This window comes from Panthera pardus, unplaced genomic scaffold, assembly GCF_024362965.1.
Source record: "Panthera pardus isolate Hobbes unplaced genomic scaffold, ASM2436296v1 HiC_scaffold_13, whole genome shotgun sequence".
NCBI classification, from domain to species: domain Eukaryota; kingdom Metazoa; phylum Chordata; class Mammalia; order Carnivora; family Felidae; genus Panthera; species Panthera pardus.
In genome coordinates, this window is record NW_026526688.1 from 133,051,474 (window position 1) to 133,072,504 (window position 21,031).

At 38.3% G+C, this 21,031-nt stretch overlaps 1 protein-coding gene across 1 annotated transcript in view; it reads left to right on the plus strand.

Moving 5' to 3' along the window:
• The window catches only part of HSD17B11 (hydroxysteroid 17-beta dehydrogenase 11), a 34,942-nt gene that overhangs the window by 11,685 nt on the left and 2,226 nt on the right, over positions 1 to 21,031 (plus strand). Inside the window, exons 4-6 of the mRNA XM_019464981.2 lie at positions 1,168 to 1,274; positions 7,026 to 7,163; positions 17,178 to 17,294. Coding sequence (XP_019320526.1) covers positions 1,168 to 1,274; positions 7,026 to 7,163; positions 17,178 to 17,294 — 362 coding nt within the window. The remainder of the gene's footprint in view (positions 1 to 1,167; positions 1,275 to 7,025; positions 7,164 to 17,177; positions 17,295 to 21,031) is intronic.

Consider the following 21,031-nt stretch of genomic DNA (forward strand, 5'->3'; position numbering starts at 1 on the left):
GCAGAGAGAGAGAGGGAGACACAGTCTCCAAAGCAGGCTAAAGTCGGAAGCTCAACCGACTGAGTCACACAGGTGCACCCAGTCAATTTTCATGCTGTGGTCAAATCTCATCAACCATTTTCCCTCCCCGCCCCTTAAAAATATTAATAATAATAATTAATTAATAATAAACTTCAGCTGTTATATATGTTTTAATTTTGAACTGGATTCTTAAAAAAAATTAAAAACAAAAATAAAATAGATTCTCACATCTCTATGTGATCTTATTTATGAAAGAAGGAATTAGAGATAATCCAAGTCCTCTTCTGTGGTTCTGTTAAAAGTGAGCCCAGTTTGCTTTTCAGATTCTCAGGAGACTCAGGCCTTGAGTATTTTCTGGCCCCAAAGCTGCAAACTTTATTATAAATCTCACCATTCAAGGTCTATAGATTATATATATAGAGAAAAAAAAAAAGAATTTCTGAAGAGGCTGAAAATTGCCCAAATAGCCCATTCCTGAAAGGGCCTCTTAAAGTTTTCTTGGATGTCAGTTTGGGAAGCATAATCTCAAAAAAATGTTGGAGTTGGTAAAAATGCAGTATTATGTCAGTATTTCCAAATTATTGACCTATGTCTTTGTATTTTTATAACTTACAAGTGTGCCTGTCTTTCTGCCTCTGTTAGAATATAGGGCATTGCCTTAATTGTTTTTGAATCCTCATCACATAATAGGTGCTCAGTAAATATTTATTGCATTCGGTGACTACTAGAAGATTGCTGTTCACTTCAGTATTTTGGTAAATGACATAACCAAACTATTTGCTAACAATTTCGCATTGCATATAAATTCTTTTGATAACTATAGATTATTATATCTATTCAATATATGAAATGATAGAAAGTATCAGTGACAAAAGGTAAAGAGAGGACCAGGGCATATTAGAAGTTCACAATTTAAGTGAAATGGATTCTTAAGTTTTCAGTATCCATTGCCTTGCTTAGTTTTTCTAATCCAGGCATCCTATCCATTTGCCTCATGTGGCCACATTTGGCAGTTAATCTAAATTTTTTTTCTTTTATACTAGGAAAATGTTAATAAAGTATAGTTTTGTCTGGAAATCTTCCCAATAGGTCTACAAAATCAGAAATAACAATATACCATTGTCTCTTAATCAACACTATTTCTAGACTACAAAAGCATTTCTTCCAGTGATGATGAAGAATAATCATGGCCATATTGTCACTGTGGCTTCAGCAGCTGGGCATACTGGGGTCCCCTTCTTACTGGCATATTGGTAAGTCAGGATGTGGTTCCTTAATTTGTTCCTATGCTTGTATGTGATTTCTTACCCTAATGAAAACTACCGTTAATGATGATAAACTTGAAGTTGCCGAAATAGTCAGTTGCACAGTCTCTTGTACAATAGCTTTATCAATCATTAATCCCCTCCAGGCTGACCATTCTAGAGGTGGCTGCAGGGAAATTGTCCAATTAGAAGGCAGCTCTTAAAGCAGTTCTCATCCCTTGTAGGAGCAAGAAATTATACAACAAGAGTAATCTTTTTGTACCATGAATAAAAGTTAATAATTTTTAATAAAGTAACTTTGTGGAAACAAAGTAAAGAGAAAGTATAATCCAGGATTCTAAATGTTGTAAACATCTAAATAGTGGAATTGTAAAAAAGAAAAACTATAATAGTTATCCATTTAAAAATCCCTGCCATTGTAATAACTGAAGAACTTAACTATCACAAGCAGGGAACAGTAATGGTGTGCTCCACTGTATACTGTAAAGACAATTCTTTGCAATATAGTGAGGCCACCATAGCCAACAGGAACCTACGGGTTGCACACACCCCAACAGTGCTTGGCCAATTTCTAGAAACAACAGATATAGTTGTATGTGTATAAATATATAAACACAGGCATGGGTGGGTATCTTGTTTTTATATAATATATACACGTGTATACATATGTATGTATGCATGTATATAAAAGATATATATCTTGCATTTAAAAGTTTGCAAGGTGGGAATGCAAGCTGGTGCAGCCATTTGAAAACAGTAAGGAGGTTCCTCAAAAAATTAAAAATAGAACTACCCTACAACCCAGCAATTGCACTACTAGGTATTTATCCAAGGGACATATGCACCCCAATGTTTATAGCAGCACTATCAACAGTAGCCAAAGTATGGAAAGAGCCCAAATGTTCATCGATGGATGAATGGGTAAAGAAGAAGTGGTATATATATACAATGGAGTATTACTCAGCAATCAAAAAGAATGAAATCTTGCCATTTGCAACTACATGGATGGAACTGGAAGGTATGATGCTAAGCGAAATTAGTCATAGAAAGACAAATATCATATGACTTCACTCATATGAGGACTTTAAGAGATAAAACAGATGAACATAAGATAAAGGAACACAAAAATAATATAAAAACAGTGAGGGGGACAAAACATAAAAGACTCTTAAATATGGTGAACAAACAGAGGATTACTGGAGGGGTTGTGGGAGGGGGATGGGCTAAATGGGTAAGGGGCATTAAGGAATCTACTCCTGAAATCATTGTTGTGCTATATGCTAACTAATTTGGATGTGAATTTAAAAAAATAAAATTAAAAAAAAAGAAAAATATAAGATGGTCCACAGTAATTAACTCATATATATTAGTATTTCCCAATATGTTAAGGCAAAGGCAGGTATATCTACTGAAAATGCCCAAGGAACAGCTTGAACTTTTTAGGTAGGTTAACCAATGAAGAAACTTATATTCTATAATTAAAATAGAATCAACTTTTATCCAGAGAATGCAGTAATTTAGCCTTAATGACTGACATTTGACAGGGGAGACCAAGGTCATTCTAAGACGTCTGATTCTTAAGTTGCACTCTTTACAATCTTTCCACAAAACTCATCTCCCGTAGGAAACCAAATCAAATCATTATTTGATATGCCTTAAGGTTACTAAAGATGAGGAGAATAAATTGTTTTAGTGTCTAGACATTTTCCTTTAACAAAAGTTGTTAATATCCTGGTCAGAAACCATGCCTAATTATGTGTTCTCTACTGCACTTGGACCTCAATACCTATTAAGTAACAACAGCAACAAGAGGGGTGTGTGGTTCCCAGCCTCATCCCTAGACCGTTGCAAAACTCCTCTGTCACATGGTATGCATAAGCTAAGGCTTTCCCATCCAGTCCAAAAGGAAATAGTCCAGAAACAATTCAGTTATCTTTTACCTGAGGGTCCCATATACTGTGGGTATAGTAAGTAATTCATGAATGTTTATTTTCCTTGAAAAGTCAAGATGAGCTTACTGTGCTTCTGTTTATCTGTTTTGTTCTGTTTTTACTCTTTGATCTCTCATGAACAGTTCATTGTAGCTTTATCCAGAAGCCATTGAAATGAGAGTTATCTAATTATCTTTGAACTTTACTGCAGTGGCAGAAATCATTCTAAGCATTGTAATTTGTGTATTACATATCTTAGTGACGTTAAAGATGGAATTTATTTTCTAATGTGACCTTGTGGCATGTACTATAACCCCAAAAAGCCTGTAACTATATTTTCTAATATGGCACAAAAAAGTATATAGACACTTATTAAATCTGGAATTATGTGAAAAAAATAAATAAAAGTTTGCAAGGATATATCTCAAGCCATTTTACTCGAACCACACCTAGAGAGTGGTTATTCTTTGGTAATGACAAGTAATTTTATTTTGTTCATCTATATTTTCTGTCTTCCTTTCCTTCCCTTCCCTCCCTTTTCCTTTCCTCTCCTTTCCTTTCTTTTCTTAACATATATTTGTTTTCTAATAGTTTCTAAAATGGGGTGCCTGGGTGGCTCGGTTGGTTGAATGTTTGACTTTTGTTTTTGGCTTAGGTCAAGATCTTACATTTCATGAGTTTAAACCCTACATTGGACCCTGCACTGGTAATGGGAAGCCTGCTTGGGATTCTCTCTCTCTCTCTCTCTCTCTCTCTCTCTCTCTCTCTCTCTCTGCCCCTTCCCCACTTACTCTCTCCATCTCCCTTGAAATGAATAAATAAACTTAAAAACATTTTTTTTTATGAACATAGACTTGGATTGAGTTTTTGGGTTTTGGGGGGGTTTTGTTTTTTTTTAAGATGAAATAGCTGTTGAAGCAGTTACAGAACAGATGTGTGATGCAGATCATGTATTGTCTCTTTCAAACCCAGTTTAGGTTAGGTGATTGTCCCCTGGCCATCAAAGGCTCACATCATTTGGCATTGTTTCCCTTGATGAAAGCTAGCTGCAGGTATTGCTACTCAGCTACTACACGAACTTCTACTCTCTGCCAGATTCTTAGTCCCCGGGCATTGAGGTAACCCAAGAGAATCAGAGGATCCAACAGGGCTGTGAATGCCCTGTCATGCTTCCTCCTCTTTGCCATGGTAAATACTGTAACTCTCTTTTTTTTTTTTTTTAACGTTTATTCATTTTTGGGACAGAGAGACAGAGCATGAACGGGGGAGGGGCAGAGAGAGAGGGAGACACAGAACCGGAAGCAGGCTCCAGACCGGAAGCAGGCTCCAGGCTCTGAGCCATCAGCCCAGAGCCTGACGCGGGGCTCGAACTCACAGACCGCGAGATCGTGACCTGAGCCGAAGTCCTACGTTCAACCGACTGAGCCACCCAGGCGCCCCTGTAACTCTCTTGATTCTAATTTGATTCTACTCCACTGAATGTTTAGCTATGAAAACCGAGAGAACATGTTCTGTATGAGAAACTATTGATAGTGCTTTCAGCAGAAGCAAAAGTTCTCATCAAGTGTTGTCAAAGCAGGAATGGCATACACAGTTTGTGTGCAGATTGCACACTACACAATTCTAGGGGGCACTGTGCATATTCGGGTCCCCTTAAACTTAAAAAATCTTCCAGGAGATGGCAGTAAAGTAGCTTTAGAAGAGGAGTAGGTTTTTCTGACTCACACAAAGGCACCCTTTGGGCTAGAAATAGAAATGTGCTGTGACTGTCTGGATGTATATATGACTGAACCCAAACGGCCTGTATATAAACTTGTAAGATTCTGGCAGGTGGGTGTGAGGACCTCACCCTGCGGCTGCCCAAGACAAACCTCCAGGTTCCCTTACTTGTTAAATCTGCCACTTGCCAATCTGGAGTGGCCTGCCTCTTTCTTTGCTCTCTCCCCGCCCTGTGTGTGCAGGGGAGGTGTGGGGGCAGTTTCAGATCGTACTCAAGGAGCTCCAGAGGAGATTGCAAACCAACAACCTCCACAGTGCTTCAGCTTCCTTTTTGGTAAATGGGGATCATAGTAATACCTATTTTAAAGAGTTGTTGTGAGGAGCAAATGCAGTTAATACATCGGAAAAACTGAGGACAGTGCCTGACGTGTAGTAATCAATTTTACGTGCGATTATTTTTGTGTGGTTTTTCAAGTTAAGATTTACATTTTTCTTTCTGTTTTTTTAAATTTTTTTTTTAATGTTTATTTCTGAGACAGAGAGAGACAGAGCATGAGTGGGGGAGGGGCAGAGAGAGAGGGGGACACAGAATCCGAAGCAGGCTCCAGGCTCTGAGCTGGCAGCACAGAGCCGGACGCGGGGCTCGAACTCACCGGCCAGCAGCTCATGACCTGAGCCGAAGTCGGACGCTTAACTGACTGAGCCACCCAGGCACCCCAAGATTTACATTTTTCATGAGTAAATCTAGCCATCTATCTTTTAAGCCTTCAGTATATGTCTAAGGTTTAAAAGAAAAAAAAAAGTTGAAAGAGAACTTTGCATAGCTTTGTATTTTCCAAAGCACAGGTTAATTGGCAAGAATTTACAGCTACTTTGTGTAATTGCTAATAAATACAGACTTATAGAAAAATAATCTAGTAATTGATGGCACTGAGTTGCACATTTTAAAATGGTTAAAATGGCAAATTTTATGTTATGTATATTGTCACACAATTAAAAAAATTTTTTTAATGTTTATTCATTTTTTGAGAGAAAGAAATAGGGGGGGGGGGGGTGGGGCGGGTGCTGAGAGAGAGGGAGACACAGAATCCGAAGCAGGCTCCAGGCTCTAAGCGGTCAGCACGGAGCCTGATGTGGGGCTTGAATCCACGAACCATGGGATGATAACCTAAACCGGAGTCAGTCACTTAACCGACTAAACCACCCAAGCACCGCTATTTTCACATAATTTTTAAAAATCAGTAATATTCCAAAAACCACTGAATTATACACTTCAAGTGGGAGAGTTATATGATACATGAATTTATTTCTCAATAAATTTGATTTAAAAAGAAAAAAAACCTAACTGGAAAAGTAATGTCTGCTTAAAATATTATTAATTTGCCTCTCTTGGCAAATGAAGGAGATGTGACAGTAAGAATTGCTTTGCATTTTGATTTATTTATTTGACAAATGTTTTTTGAGCAGCTATTATAAGCCAAGCACTATGGTAGGCCCTGGGGATTCCTTGGAAACCAAAATAGTCACAGAGCTTATAGTACAAGTTTGAGGGACAGATGTTAAAAAAAAAAAAAAAATTCACCCAAACAAGTATTTAATCACAAATCCAAAACAGGCTGTCATGTAAAACTGAAGATTATTACATAATGGAAATAATTTAGACTAGGGGTCAGGAAAGGCCTCTTTGAGGAAGTGAAGCAGAGTCTGAAAGGGAAAATGGGACTTGTCCAGGAGAATTTACCCAGGAATTCCCTGGATGTATTAAATAATTAACAGGCTATGGCGACATTAAATCTTATGGAAACAGCAACAACAAAAACCAACGCTTTACCAGTTTTCCTAGCAAGACCCACTCAGTTCTCGCTCCAATAAGTGTTCTGTGTCAATGCTTCTTAGACTTTAATGCCTATAAATTTACCTGAGGATCCATAATGCACGTTCTGATTTGGTAGGTTTGGGCTGGCCCCTGAGACTCAGCTGATGGCCATGAGGCTCGGCAGAGGACCACACTTAACTAGAGAAAACAGACATCTGAATTCAATAGATACCACAGCTTTCTCTAATTATCTTCTGGCCTGTTTATTTCCAGTTCAAGCAAATTTGCTGCTGTCGGATTTCATAGAGCTTTGACTGAAGAACTGGCTGCCTTAGAAAGAACCGGAATCAAAACAACATGTCTCTGCCCTAATTTCATAAATACTGGCTTCATCAAAAACGCAAGTACCAGGTAAGTTGAGACAGAAATGACGACAAAAGGATTGGTGATTGCTATGAATATCAGCCATTCCGTGGGTTTTCTTAAATATTTTAATCCTTAAAACACCTGACATTCAATTCCCTTAGCTCATCTCAATTTCAGCTCCTGCAGATTGTGGGAAAGCAGGTGAGGCAAAGAGAAGGGGAGAATATATGTAAACATAAATATGAGGAACTCAGGTGAACTTGGTAATCCTCCTTTTTTTTCTTTTCCTGAGCAGTGGTTTTCTGACTTAAGTATACATACCTTTCACCAGGAGTGCTTGGGAACCATGTAGAGGTCCGACTCCCAGAGATGTTGATTGCTTGCGTTTGGCTAGGAGAGGGTAGTGGTGGGGAAGGGGCCTTGGGACTCTGTTTAACAAGCATCATCGGTAATCTAGAGATTATCCTCCATAGTGAGCACTAGTCTTTACTTAGTTAAAAAATAAAACTATATGGCTCAGCATCCGACTTCAGCTTAGGTCATGATCTTATGGTTTGTGAGTTGAAACCCCATATTGGGCTCTTTGCTGTCAGCTCAGAGACCTCTTTGTTCGGATCCTCTACCTCTCTGTCTGCTCCTCCCCTGTGTGCACTCTCTCTCTCTCAAAAATAAACATTTTTTAAAAACTTATAAAACTATAAAGGATAAGCTCTGAGGTTAGTTTTTTTTTTTTAAGTTTATTTATCTTGAGAGAGACAGACAGCACAAGTGAGGATGGGCAGAGAGTGAGAGAGAGAATCTCAAGCAGTCTCCGAGCTGCCATTGTAGAACCTGATGTGGGGCTCAAACCCATGAGGCTGTGAGATCATGACTTGAGCTGAAACCGAGAGTTGGATGTTAACCATTTGAGCCACCCAGGTGCCCCAGAGGTTAATTTTTAATGTTTCTTTTCTTTGGGAGTAGTTTTAATGTCTTTGTAACATGATGCATAACTTTAAAAAATTCCAACATACAGAAAAATACGAATAAGTAAGAAAGTTTCTTTTTAAATTGCCTTGAAACCTTCTATCTACTGCAAACTACTCAACATTTTGATGAACATCCTTCCAGACATCTCTCCATGTATAGCTTAAATGTCTAAATTATATGTAACTGGCATATATTACACGTGGGGTTCTGAAAACTGTAGGTAAACTACTTATTTCCCTCAGCATTATGTCATGGACATCATTTCATGTCAGTAAAGACAGAACTTTATCATAAATTGTGTTGGTTACTTAGTCTGAACATTAGTATCTACTAGTGATTTTTACCCTGGCACAGCTGTCATGAACACCCTAGTGATGAAGTTTTGGGGTGATGGGGGGTTCGTAAGGTCCAGAGTTGCCAGCCAAGAAAGAATTCTTGAAGACGTTTTTGGTGCCAAACTAGTGATTTTATTAAAGCATGGGGACAGGACCCATGAGCAGGAATAGCCACATGGGGTTGTGACAGGTAACTCATTGTATACCCTCAGGTTGGGGCAGAGTCAAAGATAGAGTAAGTCTCTAAGGTATTTTGGAAGCAAGGTTTTTAGGACCTTGAGTGGCTAGCTGTTCCTAGGGAAACACCACTTATTACCATTTAATAAAACCCCAGTCATGAGACTCTTCAGATGTATATGGGGAGGGGGGCATAAACTTGGAGGATAACTGACAACATATATCTTGGGGCAATTGAGATAAAGGAAGTAGACTTACAGGATCCTCAAGGTTGTGACAGTGTTAAGCCAAGGTTCTCTTTTGCCCCTAGCAAACTGTCATCATCCAGGCAGCTGAGCCCCTATAGAGGGAGGTCACTCTGCTGGTTTGAAGGACTCGTCAATGGGCTGTAGGCAGTAAGGGAATTTAGTTTTTCGTTTGTCTTAGTTTCCCACATCACCATGGCAATTTGCTTTGTTCTTCGGTAGCCAGGAGTGTCTGAGGAATATCACACACATTCCACCTGGGGGGTGGGGGGAGTGGGTATGTGTGTGCCACCCTGTATTTTGCCCTCAGCTTGCCCCAAGCTCCCTCATCACTAATGCGCACATATTTTCACATTTTGGTGGTGTCTCCTTCAGGTAGATTTTAGAAGAGGGATTACTGGGTCAAAGGGTGTACACATTTTAAATATTCGTACGTGCTGCCAAACTGCCCCGGAAGTGTTTCACCAATCTGCACCTGTACCCACGGGGGAGGAAGAGCGCCACCGCTTTTCTACTTCCTCAGCAGCCTGCTTTCTGGTGATGTTCTGCCCTTTCCATACAGGAAGGATCATCTTTGTTTCCTGATGACCTAGTAGCTACATTAAAGTGTTTTCTTATGTTTTTTGGTAGTAGGGCTTCTTTCCTTCTTTTTATTTTTTTTTAGGTTTATTTATTTATTTTCAGAGAGACACAGCACACACACAAGGGGGGGGGTGCAGAGAGAGAGTGCGTGTGAGAGAGAGAGAGAGAGAGAGAGAGAGAATCTCAGGCAGGCTCCCCACTGTCAGTGCAGAGCCCATGAACTGTGAGATCATGACCTAAGCCATAACCAAGAGTTGGATGCTTAACCAACTGAGCCACCCAGGTGCCCCTTTTTAAATTTTATTTAAATGTTTATTTTTTGGTAGTTTGACTTCTTTTTTTTTTTAATTTTTTAAAATGTCCATTTATTTATTTTGAGAGAGAGACTGTGCAAGCAAGGGAGGGGCAGAAAGGGGAAGGTGGAAAGAATCCCACGCAGGTTCTGTGCTGTCAGCACAGAGCCTGACACGGGGCTCGATCCCACAAGCCATGAGATCATGACCTGAGCCGAAATCTAGAGTTGAATACCCAGCTGACTGAGCCACCCAGGCACCCCAGTAGTTTGACTTCTTTTGTGAATTGCCTGTTTCATGACCTCTACTCACCTTTTCTATTGAGCTATAGAGTTTTAAATTAATATCTTTAAGTTCATTGTACATTCAAGATACTATCTTATATGTCATACACATTGCATATATTTTTCCCCAGTTTGCTATTTGCCTTTCAACTCCTTTTTATTTAGTTTTACATTAAAACTTCTCAGTTTATTTTCCATCATGGCCTATAGGTTTGGCGAGATATTTATAAAGGTCTTTTTCAGCCCAAGCTTTTAAAAATACCCACCTATATTTATTTCTCCAGTACTTTTATGGTTCGATTTTCACATTTGGAGCTTTGCTCCACACAAATTTACTTTAAGAAATAAGGTCATGGTAGGGGCACCTGGGTGACTCAGTTGGTTGAGCCTCTGACTCTTGATTTCAGCTCAGGTCATGATCCCAGGGTCATGAGATCGATTGAGCCCTGTGTCCCTGCTTGGGATTTTCTCTCTCTCCCTCTCTCTCTCTCTCTCTCTCTCTCTCTCTCTCTGCCTGTCTCCCCTGCTTGCATGTTCTCGCCCTCCTTCTAAAATTAAAAAAAAAAAAAAAAGTCACCGTATAGCTTGTTTTTCCCAAATAGTTAATGAATTATTTTGCATTATTTATTAAATAATACTGGGGCGCCTGGGTGGCTCAGTCAGTTGAGCGTCCGACTTCAGCTCAGGTCACGATCTCACGGTCTGTGAGTTCGAGCCCGGCGTCGGGCTCTGGGCTGATGGCTCAGAGCCTGGAGCCTGCTTCCGATTCTGTGTCTCCCTCTCTCTCTGCCCCTCCCCCGTTCATGCTCTGTCTCTCTCTGTCTCAAAAATAAATAAATGTTAATAAATAAATAAATAAATAATACATCATTTCCTTCACTACTTTGAAATGTTATCTTTATAGTAAATCTGCATACATACTGGGATCTATCATGCTGATAAGATTCAATTTTTATTTATTTATTTTTTAATGTATGTTTAGTTTTGAGAGAGACAGAGTGTGAGTGGGGGAGGGGCCGCAAGAGATGGAGACACAGAATCTGAAGCAGGTTCCAGGCTCTGAGCTGTCAGCATAGAGCCCTACATGGGGCCTGAACTCACAAACCACAAGATCATGACCTGAGCTGAAGTCGGACGCTTAACCAACTGAGCCACCCAGGTGCCCCTAAGATTCAATTTTTAAATTTCATTTTGCCTCTTTCCCCCAATTCATCTGCCTTTGGTAAAAATATGTTTTAAATTAATGAAGAATATTCAATGTGGCACTTTGGGAAAATATCAGGTTCTATTTAAATACATCTTAATGTAAATATGTCTACCCACAGGTATAGAGTAGAAAGCCAACATCAAGCAGAAATTTGGTAGCTGTGCAAAGATCTGATGCCCTACAAAGAATCTATCAAATTGTCCTAAAAGTCCATTTTTAAGATACAATTTTGTTAGAAAACAAAAGCATATTTATTTCAGAAGACCTAGTGTTTAAACTCATCTGTATTAATCAAATAAACCCTAATTGGACTCTGAAGAGAAAACAAAAGATGAATTATTTCGGGGTCCTGAGGAGTGGAACTGACCAGAAGTAGAAAGAGGATAAAACTTCATTAAACTGTCAAACAAGTACTGTATGATCTCACTTAAGTGTGGAATCTAAAAAAGCTGGACTCATAAAAACACAGTAAAATGGTGGTTACCAGGAGTGGGGGAATTGAGGAGATAATTGTTTCAGGATATAAGCTTGCAACCAGTAAGTTAACTCCTGGAGTTCTAATGTGCACCATAGTGATCATAGGCAGCAATACTGTATTATAAACATCAAAGTTGCTAAGAGGCTAGATCTTAATTGTTCCCATCACACACAAAAAATAACCATGTGATATGATAGAGGTGTTAGCTAATTCCACAGTGATAATCATATTGCAATATATAATTGTATCAAATCAACACATTGTACACCTTAAACTTACATGTGATATGTGATGTGTCAATCATATCTCAATAGAACAAATAAATTTTTTTAAGAGTTCATTAAAATTAAAAGGGAGTGTCAGAGAGAAGAGTACCATCCTCAAGGGTAAGATTTGCCAATTTCCTCCATTATTTAATTATTTTCAGGGGGAAAACTCTCATTGGATCCTAATATAATATTTTGAGTCAACTTTTTCACTCAGACTGTCTTTCAGCAGTTAAAAACAGGTACCATATTTTTATAAAATTATAATTGGGTTTTTTAACCTTGCCCCCAGGACAAGGCTACATAAACTAACGTTCCTTGTGGGCAAGAGTGCCCTCTCTGGCAAAGCTCTACTAGTGACAATTAAAAAAATAATTGGGGGAAATAAATAAATAATAATTGGGAAGCTTGCTATGGGGGGAAAAGGATAAATCGAAGTTGGCAGGAGTCTAGACCAATCACAGGAATATAACCTGGTTTAACAAGGGTCTGGGTCTTGGTCCCTGCCACATGAACCCCTTTGAAGATAAACTGATATTAGAGTAGATACCAACGGTGAAGTTGGTTTTAATCTAGAAACTTAGTGCTAATTAGAAGACAGACAGATCTTACTCTATATTGTGGACACTACATAAAATTTGTAATTTTCTTTTTTTTTTTTTAATATTTTTAATGTTTATTTATTTTTGAGAGACAGAGAGAGACAGCATGAGCGGGAGAGGGCAGAGAGAGAGAGAGGGAGACCCAGAATATGAAGCAGGCTCCAGGCTCTGAGCTGTCAGCCCAGAGCCTGACGCGGGACTCGAACTCACAGACCGCGAGCTCATGACCTGAGCCGAAGTTGGACGCTCAACCCACTGAGCCACCCAGGCGCCCCAAAATTTGTAATTTTCTTAAAACTCATGACAATGCTTTTGCTTGTAGAGATTAAGTAATTTACCTGTAAGGAACAGAACTGAGCCTCAGGCCAAACCTTTTCCCTTTTTACACAGAGGAGGGCCTTTCTGAAAGAAGGAAACTAAACAAACCTCGAAATGATTGATTCCAAAGAATTTGTATCATATTAATGTTGGGACTTACATTCCCTTTTAAAGCACATCAAAGATACCGTTTATTGATTCTTATATTTACACATCTAACACACTGCAAAGAAACTGGTTTACTATAGCAGTTATAATTCAGCATAATCTGAGTTAATTGGAATTAAGTGTAATCAGGTGTTCTGAGTAATTTTTTTTGACAGCTAAGAGTTATTTGCATTAAATAAACTTGGATATCAAGAAATCGTTTTATTAAAAACATTTTTTGAAAGCCTGCTAAATAGGTGCCCGACTAGGCGTAGATACCTTATATAAATTACCTCTAATCTCTAATCTAGGAGGACTAGATTTGGCACCAGGACATAGTTTGCCTATCCTTGCTCTAATGTTTATCTGCAAGATAAGTCTTACAATGCCCATTTTATGAACAAAGAAACTGTAAGTTGGAGAAGTTAAGAAGATTGCTCAAGGTCACACAGCCTGAAAGTGGCAGACTGGAATTCCTACTAGCTCCCTAACTCCAACTGCCCTGCTATTCCTAGCTTTATTTCTTAACATAAATTAAAAAAAATTTTTTTCAGTGTTTATTTATTTTGAGAGAGAGAGAGAGAGAGAGAGAAAGAGAGAGAGAATGGGGGAGGGGCAGAGAGAGGGAGACACAGAATCAGAAGCAGGCTCCAGGCTCTGAGCAAGCTGTCAACATAGAGCCCGACACGGGGCTCGAACTCACAAACCGTGAGATCACGTCCTGAGCCGAAGTCAGACACTTAGCTGACTGAGCCACCCAGGTGCCCCACTTTACATAAATTTTTAATTGAAGATTTTGTCCTGAGAAACACCATATTTAAAATGTGTACTAGATATGTCATTGGAGGTATCTTTATTGCTTTTGTGATAATGTATAATGATTATAAACAAAATTTAAATAATGTAGAGAAAAGCCCCTTCAAAGCTATAGATACTGTTAGGTCTAGTTGATTTATATTTTTGTTCAAGTCTTCTATTTCTTTGCTAATCTTTCTAGTTGTTCAATTCATTTTTGAAAGTAAAATTAATGTCTCCAATTCTTATTTTTAAACTGTATTTTCTCAATTCCATCAATTTTTCTTCATGTATTTTGGAGCTATATCATTAGGTATATGAATAGTTTTTCATAAAATGTTCTTCCCTTGGGGCACCTGGTGGCTCAATCAGTTGAGCATCTAACACTTGATTTCAACTCAGGTTATGATCCCAGGGTCATGGGACTGAGCCCCAAGATTCTCTCTCTCTACGCCTTTCCCCTACTCCTGTGCACACTCTCTCCCCAAGATAAAAAAAATTTTTAACGTTTGTTTTAAAAAATAAATAAATAAATGTTTTTCTCTCAAATAAGTTATCTCTCTCTTTCCAATTAGTGATATAAACAATGTAACATAATCTGAATTTATGAATTAAGTGAAATTGGATATCCTGATGGAGTTTTTTGACAGTCAAGATTTATTTTTGTTTAATATCCTTTTAAAAACATCTATCCTCCTACATAAAATATGCATTAAAATTTTTCTCTAAAAATTTAGTTTTTGTGTGCGCTACAGAAAGATACTAGTTTTTGTTGGCTAGCACCATAAGAAAGAAAATGTTATGAAAGAAGGTGATGGGTAACATTTGTGTCATATGACTGTATTAAGTACTTCCCTACACATTACCAGTGGAGTGCTGAAGTCAGCTTAGACTCATTTGGGGGCACAATGTTAATAGCTTGAAATCGGCCATGGTTCTTACACCATAGAAAGTAAATGGTACAAAACAGATAATTCTGTGCCCTAAAGAGCCAGTTGTGAAACATTTACTAGCAAACCACTGCATTAACTCCAGTTTTCAGATAAAACACAAAAACAAAAACTTCTAAACTTTAAAGAGTAGAAATATCTTCCCCCAAATTACTCAGCTACTTAAGTGGTAGTTCGATTAATCAAACATAGTCCTTCTACCTGAAAATACCCTTTGTCCCTAAGTATTCCTATGCCCCACATGCATTCTCCTACCCCACACCAACAGATGGGCCTGAAGTGTTTTTGAATAGTTTCTACAAAATCGGTCATGAACATTTATTTCATAGGATTTACAACTCTTGTTAACATTAGACTGTCATAGGAAAACATTTTTCCATGTACTGATATTTTAATGTTTAAGATTTTATTCTGCCAATAAGTTGATTTTCTAGAAGTCTTTTGGTCTTTTAAAAATCATGATATTGGCTAGCCATTAAATTTCATGAAAATTATTCTGGCAGAGGCTAAAACTTTGGATAAAGAGATCAAACACACTAAGAAAAGTTTAGTCAGTGCAACACCATTTGATTGATAGGCTCACAAGACCACAGTGTGAATAAGGGGGTATGCCGTACTGTTTACACAGGTGTTTGTGAGCTTTCATGGAGCCTGGGAATAGTGAAGTCTGGCAGCAATATGCTAGAAAGTTAATTTCCTTCTGGATACTTCAAGGCACAAGCATCCTTCACTTCCTAGATTCATCATCCTATTGCCCTAATACCCTGCCTATTGCCACAGGCTAAAGGAGTGCTTAGTCTTCTTCAAGCTTCCACTGCCTCCTCTGGACCAAAAGCTATCGCCTTTATTATTATATTTTCTCTCCTGTTGCTCTCCAGATTTTTCTTATGTAATTCTTCAGAGTCCAGGGTGAACACAGTGTTCTAATAAATGACTGGCCTATGCTGAGAATGAAAGATGATATCCTATATATATATTTTAAACTCTGCCCTCCTTCATGTAGTCAATGATCACACTCACTTATAAGCATACTACTATACTTCTCAACTGTCCCAATTTTACTTTGCTGCATATGTTTTCTATCTGAATGAACTATTCTATATTTGTTCCTAATGAATCCCATCCAATTCTTTTTGTCTCACTTCTCTTAACTAGTCACACACATTTAAAGTCTGCCTCCCCAAAATGTTAGTCAGTTTGGTGATGTTGACAAATTTCATGAGAGTATTCAATTATGTACCTTTTTTTCTAAGTCATTAATAAAATGTTAAAAACTGACAATCAATTCTTGTGTAACACCCATCCTTCTTTTTTTTCTTAAGTTTATTTATTTATTTTGTGAGAGAGAGAGAGAGAGAGAGAGAGCGCGCACAATCAGGGGACGGGCAGAAAGAGACGGATAGAAAGAGAATCCCCAAGTAGGCTCCACACTGCAAGCACAGAGCCTGATGTGGGCGTTGAACTGAAAAACCATGAGATCAGGACCGGAGCCGAAACCAAGAGTCAGACACTCAATCCACTGAGCCACCCAGAAGCCCCCCCACCCTTTTAAAATTTTTATTTGTTTATTTTCAGAGAGAGAAAGCAAGAGCAGGGGAGGAGCAGAGAGAAAGGGAGAGAGAGAATCCCAAGCAGGCGTCACACTGTCAGTGCAGAGCCTGACACAGGGCTCGAACTCACGAAACCGCGAAATCATGACCTGAGCTGAAACCAAGAGTCAGACACTTAACCGACTGAGCGACCCAGGCACCCCTTGTGTAACACCATTCTAAGTGCACATGTTCTAACAAAGGCCACTCTTTAGGGACCACATAGTGCATATGCCAGGGTGTTTAGACAGTGAAGATCCAACATGGAACTAAGTAACAAAGCTGAAAATTAAATCAAGACCTAGTAAATATAAGGGTTCCATATGGAGATCAAGGACCTTGAGCTGAGCACACTTTTGTATTTTAATTTTCCCTGACACTTTAGAAATTGTTAACTAAGAGTCTTAGTGTGTAATAAAACTTGTGTAATGGTATTTGACTTTTTCCCCAAGACTTCTAAAGATTTAGAAGTGAATTTGTCAGTCTTAATCTAGCTGATTTATTTTTGAGTCCTGGCTCCTTCTGTAATTCTTATTTGCAAAATAGGGACTGTTGTGTCTCCTTTACAGGCTGTTGTAAAACTTCAGTGAGATGTCCTCTGTAAGAGTGTTTAGCACAATGTGCAGTACATGATAAGCGCTAAATAAATGGTTGTTACTATTAATGCTAAAACAGCTGCTATTTTTGAGCACTTATAATGGATCAGATGCTACAAAGTCCTTTATGTTATGAGTCCTGTGGTAATTTATCATTTGTTTAGCACCAAACTAAAGCTAAAGTTTCAGTAAATGTTTTGTTGCTAAAGACTGCTTCTGATTTCAGTTTGGGACCCATTCTGGAACCTGAGGAAGTGGTAGACAAGCTGATGGATGGGATCCTGACTGAACAGAAAATGATTTTTATTCCATCTTCTATATGCTTGTTAACAGTACTGGAAAGGTAAGTGACAGTTATGTCTATCAGCATTATAAACAAAGATTTATGTGTTATATATTTTCACTCAGATTTAAAACCAGACATTTGATAAAGTACAATTAAATGGAATTAAAGTAATAAAAATGATAGGCTTAAATAATCCCTCAGTGTGTTTTTTTTTAAGTTTATTTATTTTTTAAAGAGAGTGTGAACAGAGAGGGGGCAGAGAGCGAGGAAGAGAATCTGAAGCAGGCTCTGCACAGCCAGTGCAGAGCTGGATGTGGGGCTCCAGCTCACGAAACTGTGAGATCATGACCTGAGCCAAAACCAAGAGCCAGATGCTTAATCAACTGAGCTACCTGAACCCCAGTCCCTCAGTTTTTAAAACCACATTTGTTAATACTTGAAGCAAGGTTTATATAGCAGTTGGGTAAATGAACTGAATAATTTCCACAAGTTTTAAAGTTTGGTTTTGTTTTTTTTTTTTTTTAGAGAAGGTGTATATTTCTAGAAGTCTTGTCTCATAAATGAATGACTATAAAGAAGAATAGGTGTTTTTTTGTTTCTTTAAAAAAACATTTTTTTTAATGTTTATTTTTGAGAGAGAGAGACACAGAGAGACAGAGCTCAAGCAGGGGAGGGGCAGAGAGAGGGAGACACAGAATCTGAAGCAGGCTCCAGGCTCTGAGCTGTCAGCACAGAGCCCTACAGCGGGGCTCAAACTCATTAGCCATAAGATTATGACCTGAGCCAAAGTCCAACATTGAACTGACTGAGCCACCCAGGCGCCCCAAAGAAGGATAGTTTTTTAAGCATTGTTACATAATAGAATCATAGGATAACCATATTAGAGATTTAGGTTTTAGATATTCATTTAAATATACAACAGATAATCATTGAGCTCTTGTTTTGTACAAATCATACCGAACCATAGAAATTGTTAAATAATCTTTTACAACTTTAAAGATCCTTGAGCCTTGCTACTTCCATGGACCAGCAACATCAGCACCACCTAGGAGTTTGTTAGAAATACAGACTCTCAAAAAAAATAAAAAAGAAGGAAAGAAAGAAGGAAAGAAAGAAGGAAAAGAAAGAAAGAAAGAAAGAAAGAAAGAAAGAAAGAAAGAAAGAAAGAAAGAAATACAGACTCTCTTGGTGTCCTGAACTAGAATTTGAATTCTAGTAAGATCTGCCATGTAGTTGATTTGAATACATATTCAAATTTGAGAAGTACTACTTTAGAGCAGTAGCTCTCAGCTTTGGTCACATTGGAATTCGCTTAGGAGTTTTCAAAATACTAACGCCTGAGACCTACTCCCCAAGACTGATGTCATTGGTCTGGAGTGTGGTCTGGTCTCTGAGAGATACAACTTCCCCAGTAACTCTGATGTACAGCCAAGATTGGAAACCACTGGTTTAACCACCTTCCTCATAACACATTGCCTCATTATTCATATGTTAACACTGTGTGACAGTGAGGCTGATCCAGGTAGTGAGGGGAAGGTGAAGAGATGGCTTAGGTTAAAGGAAGAGAGGGAGGGAGGAAGGAAGGGAGGGAAGAGAGAAGAGAGAGAAAGGAAGGGAGGGAGGAAGCCTCTTGATCTTTGTCCCTACAGTCAGGCTTCTGCAACATGGTGGGGCATCAGGATCACTTAGGAAGATAATTTTAAAAATATAGATTCTTGGATGTCACCCCTAGAGGCTTTAATATTGGATGTTTTGGTTGGGACCCAGACATCTGTATTTTAACAGGCAACTGCCACAGGCAGTTGGTTGAAAGATCATACTTTGAGAATTACTGACCTAGGAACTGAAAACATTTCAAGAGATCAAAAGCATACATGACACATGTCAGGCTTTTTAGCCCCTTCTACAAAGAATTATGGTTGAACATACCTTAGAGGTTTAGATAATGAAACTCAAGAAGATCACCAAGGATCTCCTTGGTGAGTAACTAAGTTAAAACCTGTGAAGTGTTGAGCGTTTTGCTTGTTACATTTCATAAGTAAGCACTCAGTGATTACAGTCCTTTAGAATGTAAGTCTATGAGGGAAGGAAATTTGCCTGTTTTTCATCACTGTATGTAGCCCCTGTACTTTGGAGAGTTGATGCACACATAGGGGGCACCAAAATGTTTGTTGATTGAATAAATTAATTGTATTTCCTAGACCTTTAGCATAGAGCCACAAAGTTTGTGCTCTGAGGTTAGGTGAAGCTGTGTTTGTGACTTGCTCACACACGAACACAGATGAGTTGTTTATTTTTATTTATTTATTTATTGTCATATATGAAATTTATTGTCAAATTGGTTTCCATACAACACCCAGTGCTCATCCCAAAAGATGCCCTCTTCAATGCCCATCACCTCCCCTCCCCTCCCCTCCCTCCCACCCCCCATCAACCTTCAGTTTGTTCTCAGTTTTTAAGAGTCTCTTATGCTTTGGCTCTCTCCCACTCTAACCTCTTTTTTTTTTCTTCCCCTCCCCCATGGGTTTCTGTTAAGTTTCTCAGGATCCACATAAGAGTGAAAACATATGGTATCTGTCTTTCTCTGTACGGCTTACTTCACTTAGCATCACACTCTCCAGTTCCATCCACATTGCCACAAAAGGCCATATTTCATTCTTGCTCATTGCCACGTAGTACTCCATTGTGTATATAAACCACAATTTCTTTATCCATTAAATGAGTTGTTTAATTTCTTTGAAGCTGTGTCGTCATCTGTCACATGGAGACAGTAAGGCTTTATAGGACTGTGAGGAATAAATAAAATGATGCATTTGGAGTATTCAATAAAAGTTATATACAACTGTTATTATTATAATTAACACTATTATTATCATTGCCCTGATTTTTCTCTGACTGTGAATGTTGAGTGCTCAATTGCCAAGCTTTATTTTAATGCCATCTGGTCAGATGTCTGTATATACAGTTGACCCTGAACAACATGGGTTTGAACTTTAGGGGTCCACTTATAGGTGGATTTTTTTTATAAGTACAGTACAGTATTATAAGTGTATTTTCTCCTATGATTTCCTTAATAACATTTCCTTTACCCTGATTTACTTTATTATAAGAATATAGTATAGAATACAAATAACATATAAAGCATGTGTTAATTGACTGTTTATGTTATCAGGAAGGCTTCCAGTCAACAGTAGACTATTAGTAGTTAAGTTTTGGGGGAGTCAAAAGATACATGTGTGTTGTTCAAGGGTCAACTATAGTTACCTGACTCATATATTCTGTTTAGATCCCCTCAGACTCATTGGATTGTGACAAGTTCCTCAATATTCTTAAATACAGGCATACCTCATTCTATTGCCTTTTACTGTACTCTCAGATGTATTTTTAACAAATTGAAGGTTTGTGATAATCCTATATCAAGCAAGTCTACCAGCATCATTTTTCCAACACCATTTTCTGACTTCATGTCTCTGTGTCACATTTTGGTAACTCGCAATATTTCAGACTTTTTCAAGATTATATTTGTTACAGTGATCTGTGATCGGTGATTTCAACTTGCTGAAAGCTCAGATGATGGTTAGTGCTTTTTAGCAGTAAAGTATTTTTTAATTAAGGTGTATAAAATTGTTTTAGACATAATGCTATTGCACCTTAATAGACCACAGTATAGTGTAAACGTCATTTTTATATGCACTGGAAAACCAAAAAATTCATTTGACTCGCTTTATTGTGATATTCGCTTTATTGCTGTATTTTGGAACAAGATCTGCAATATCTCCGAGGTATGCCTATAT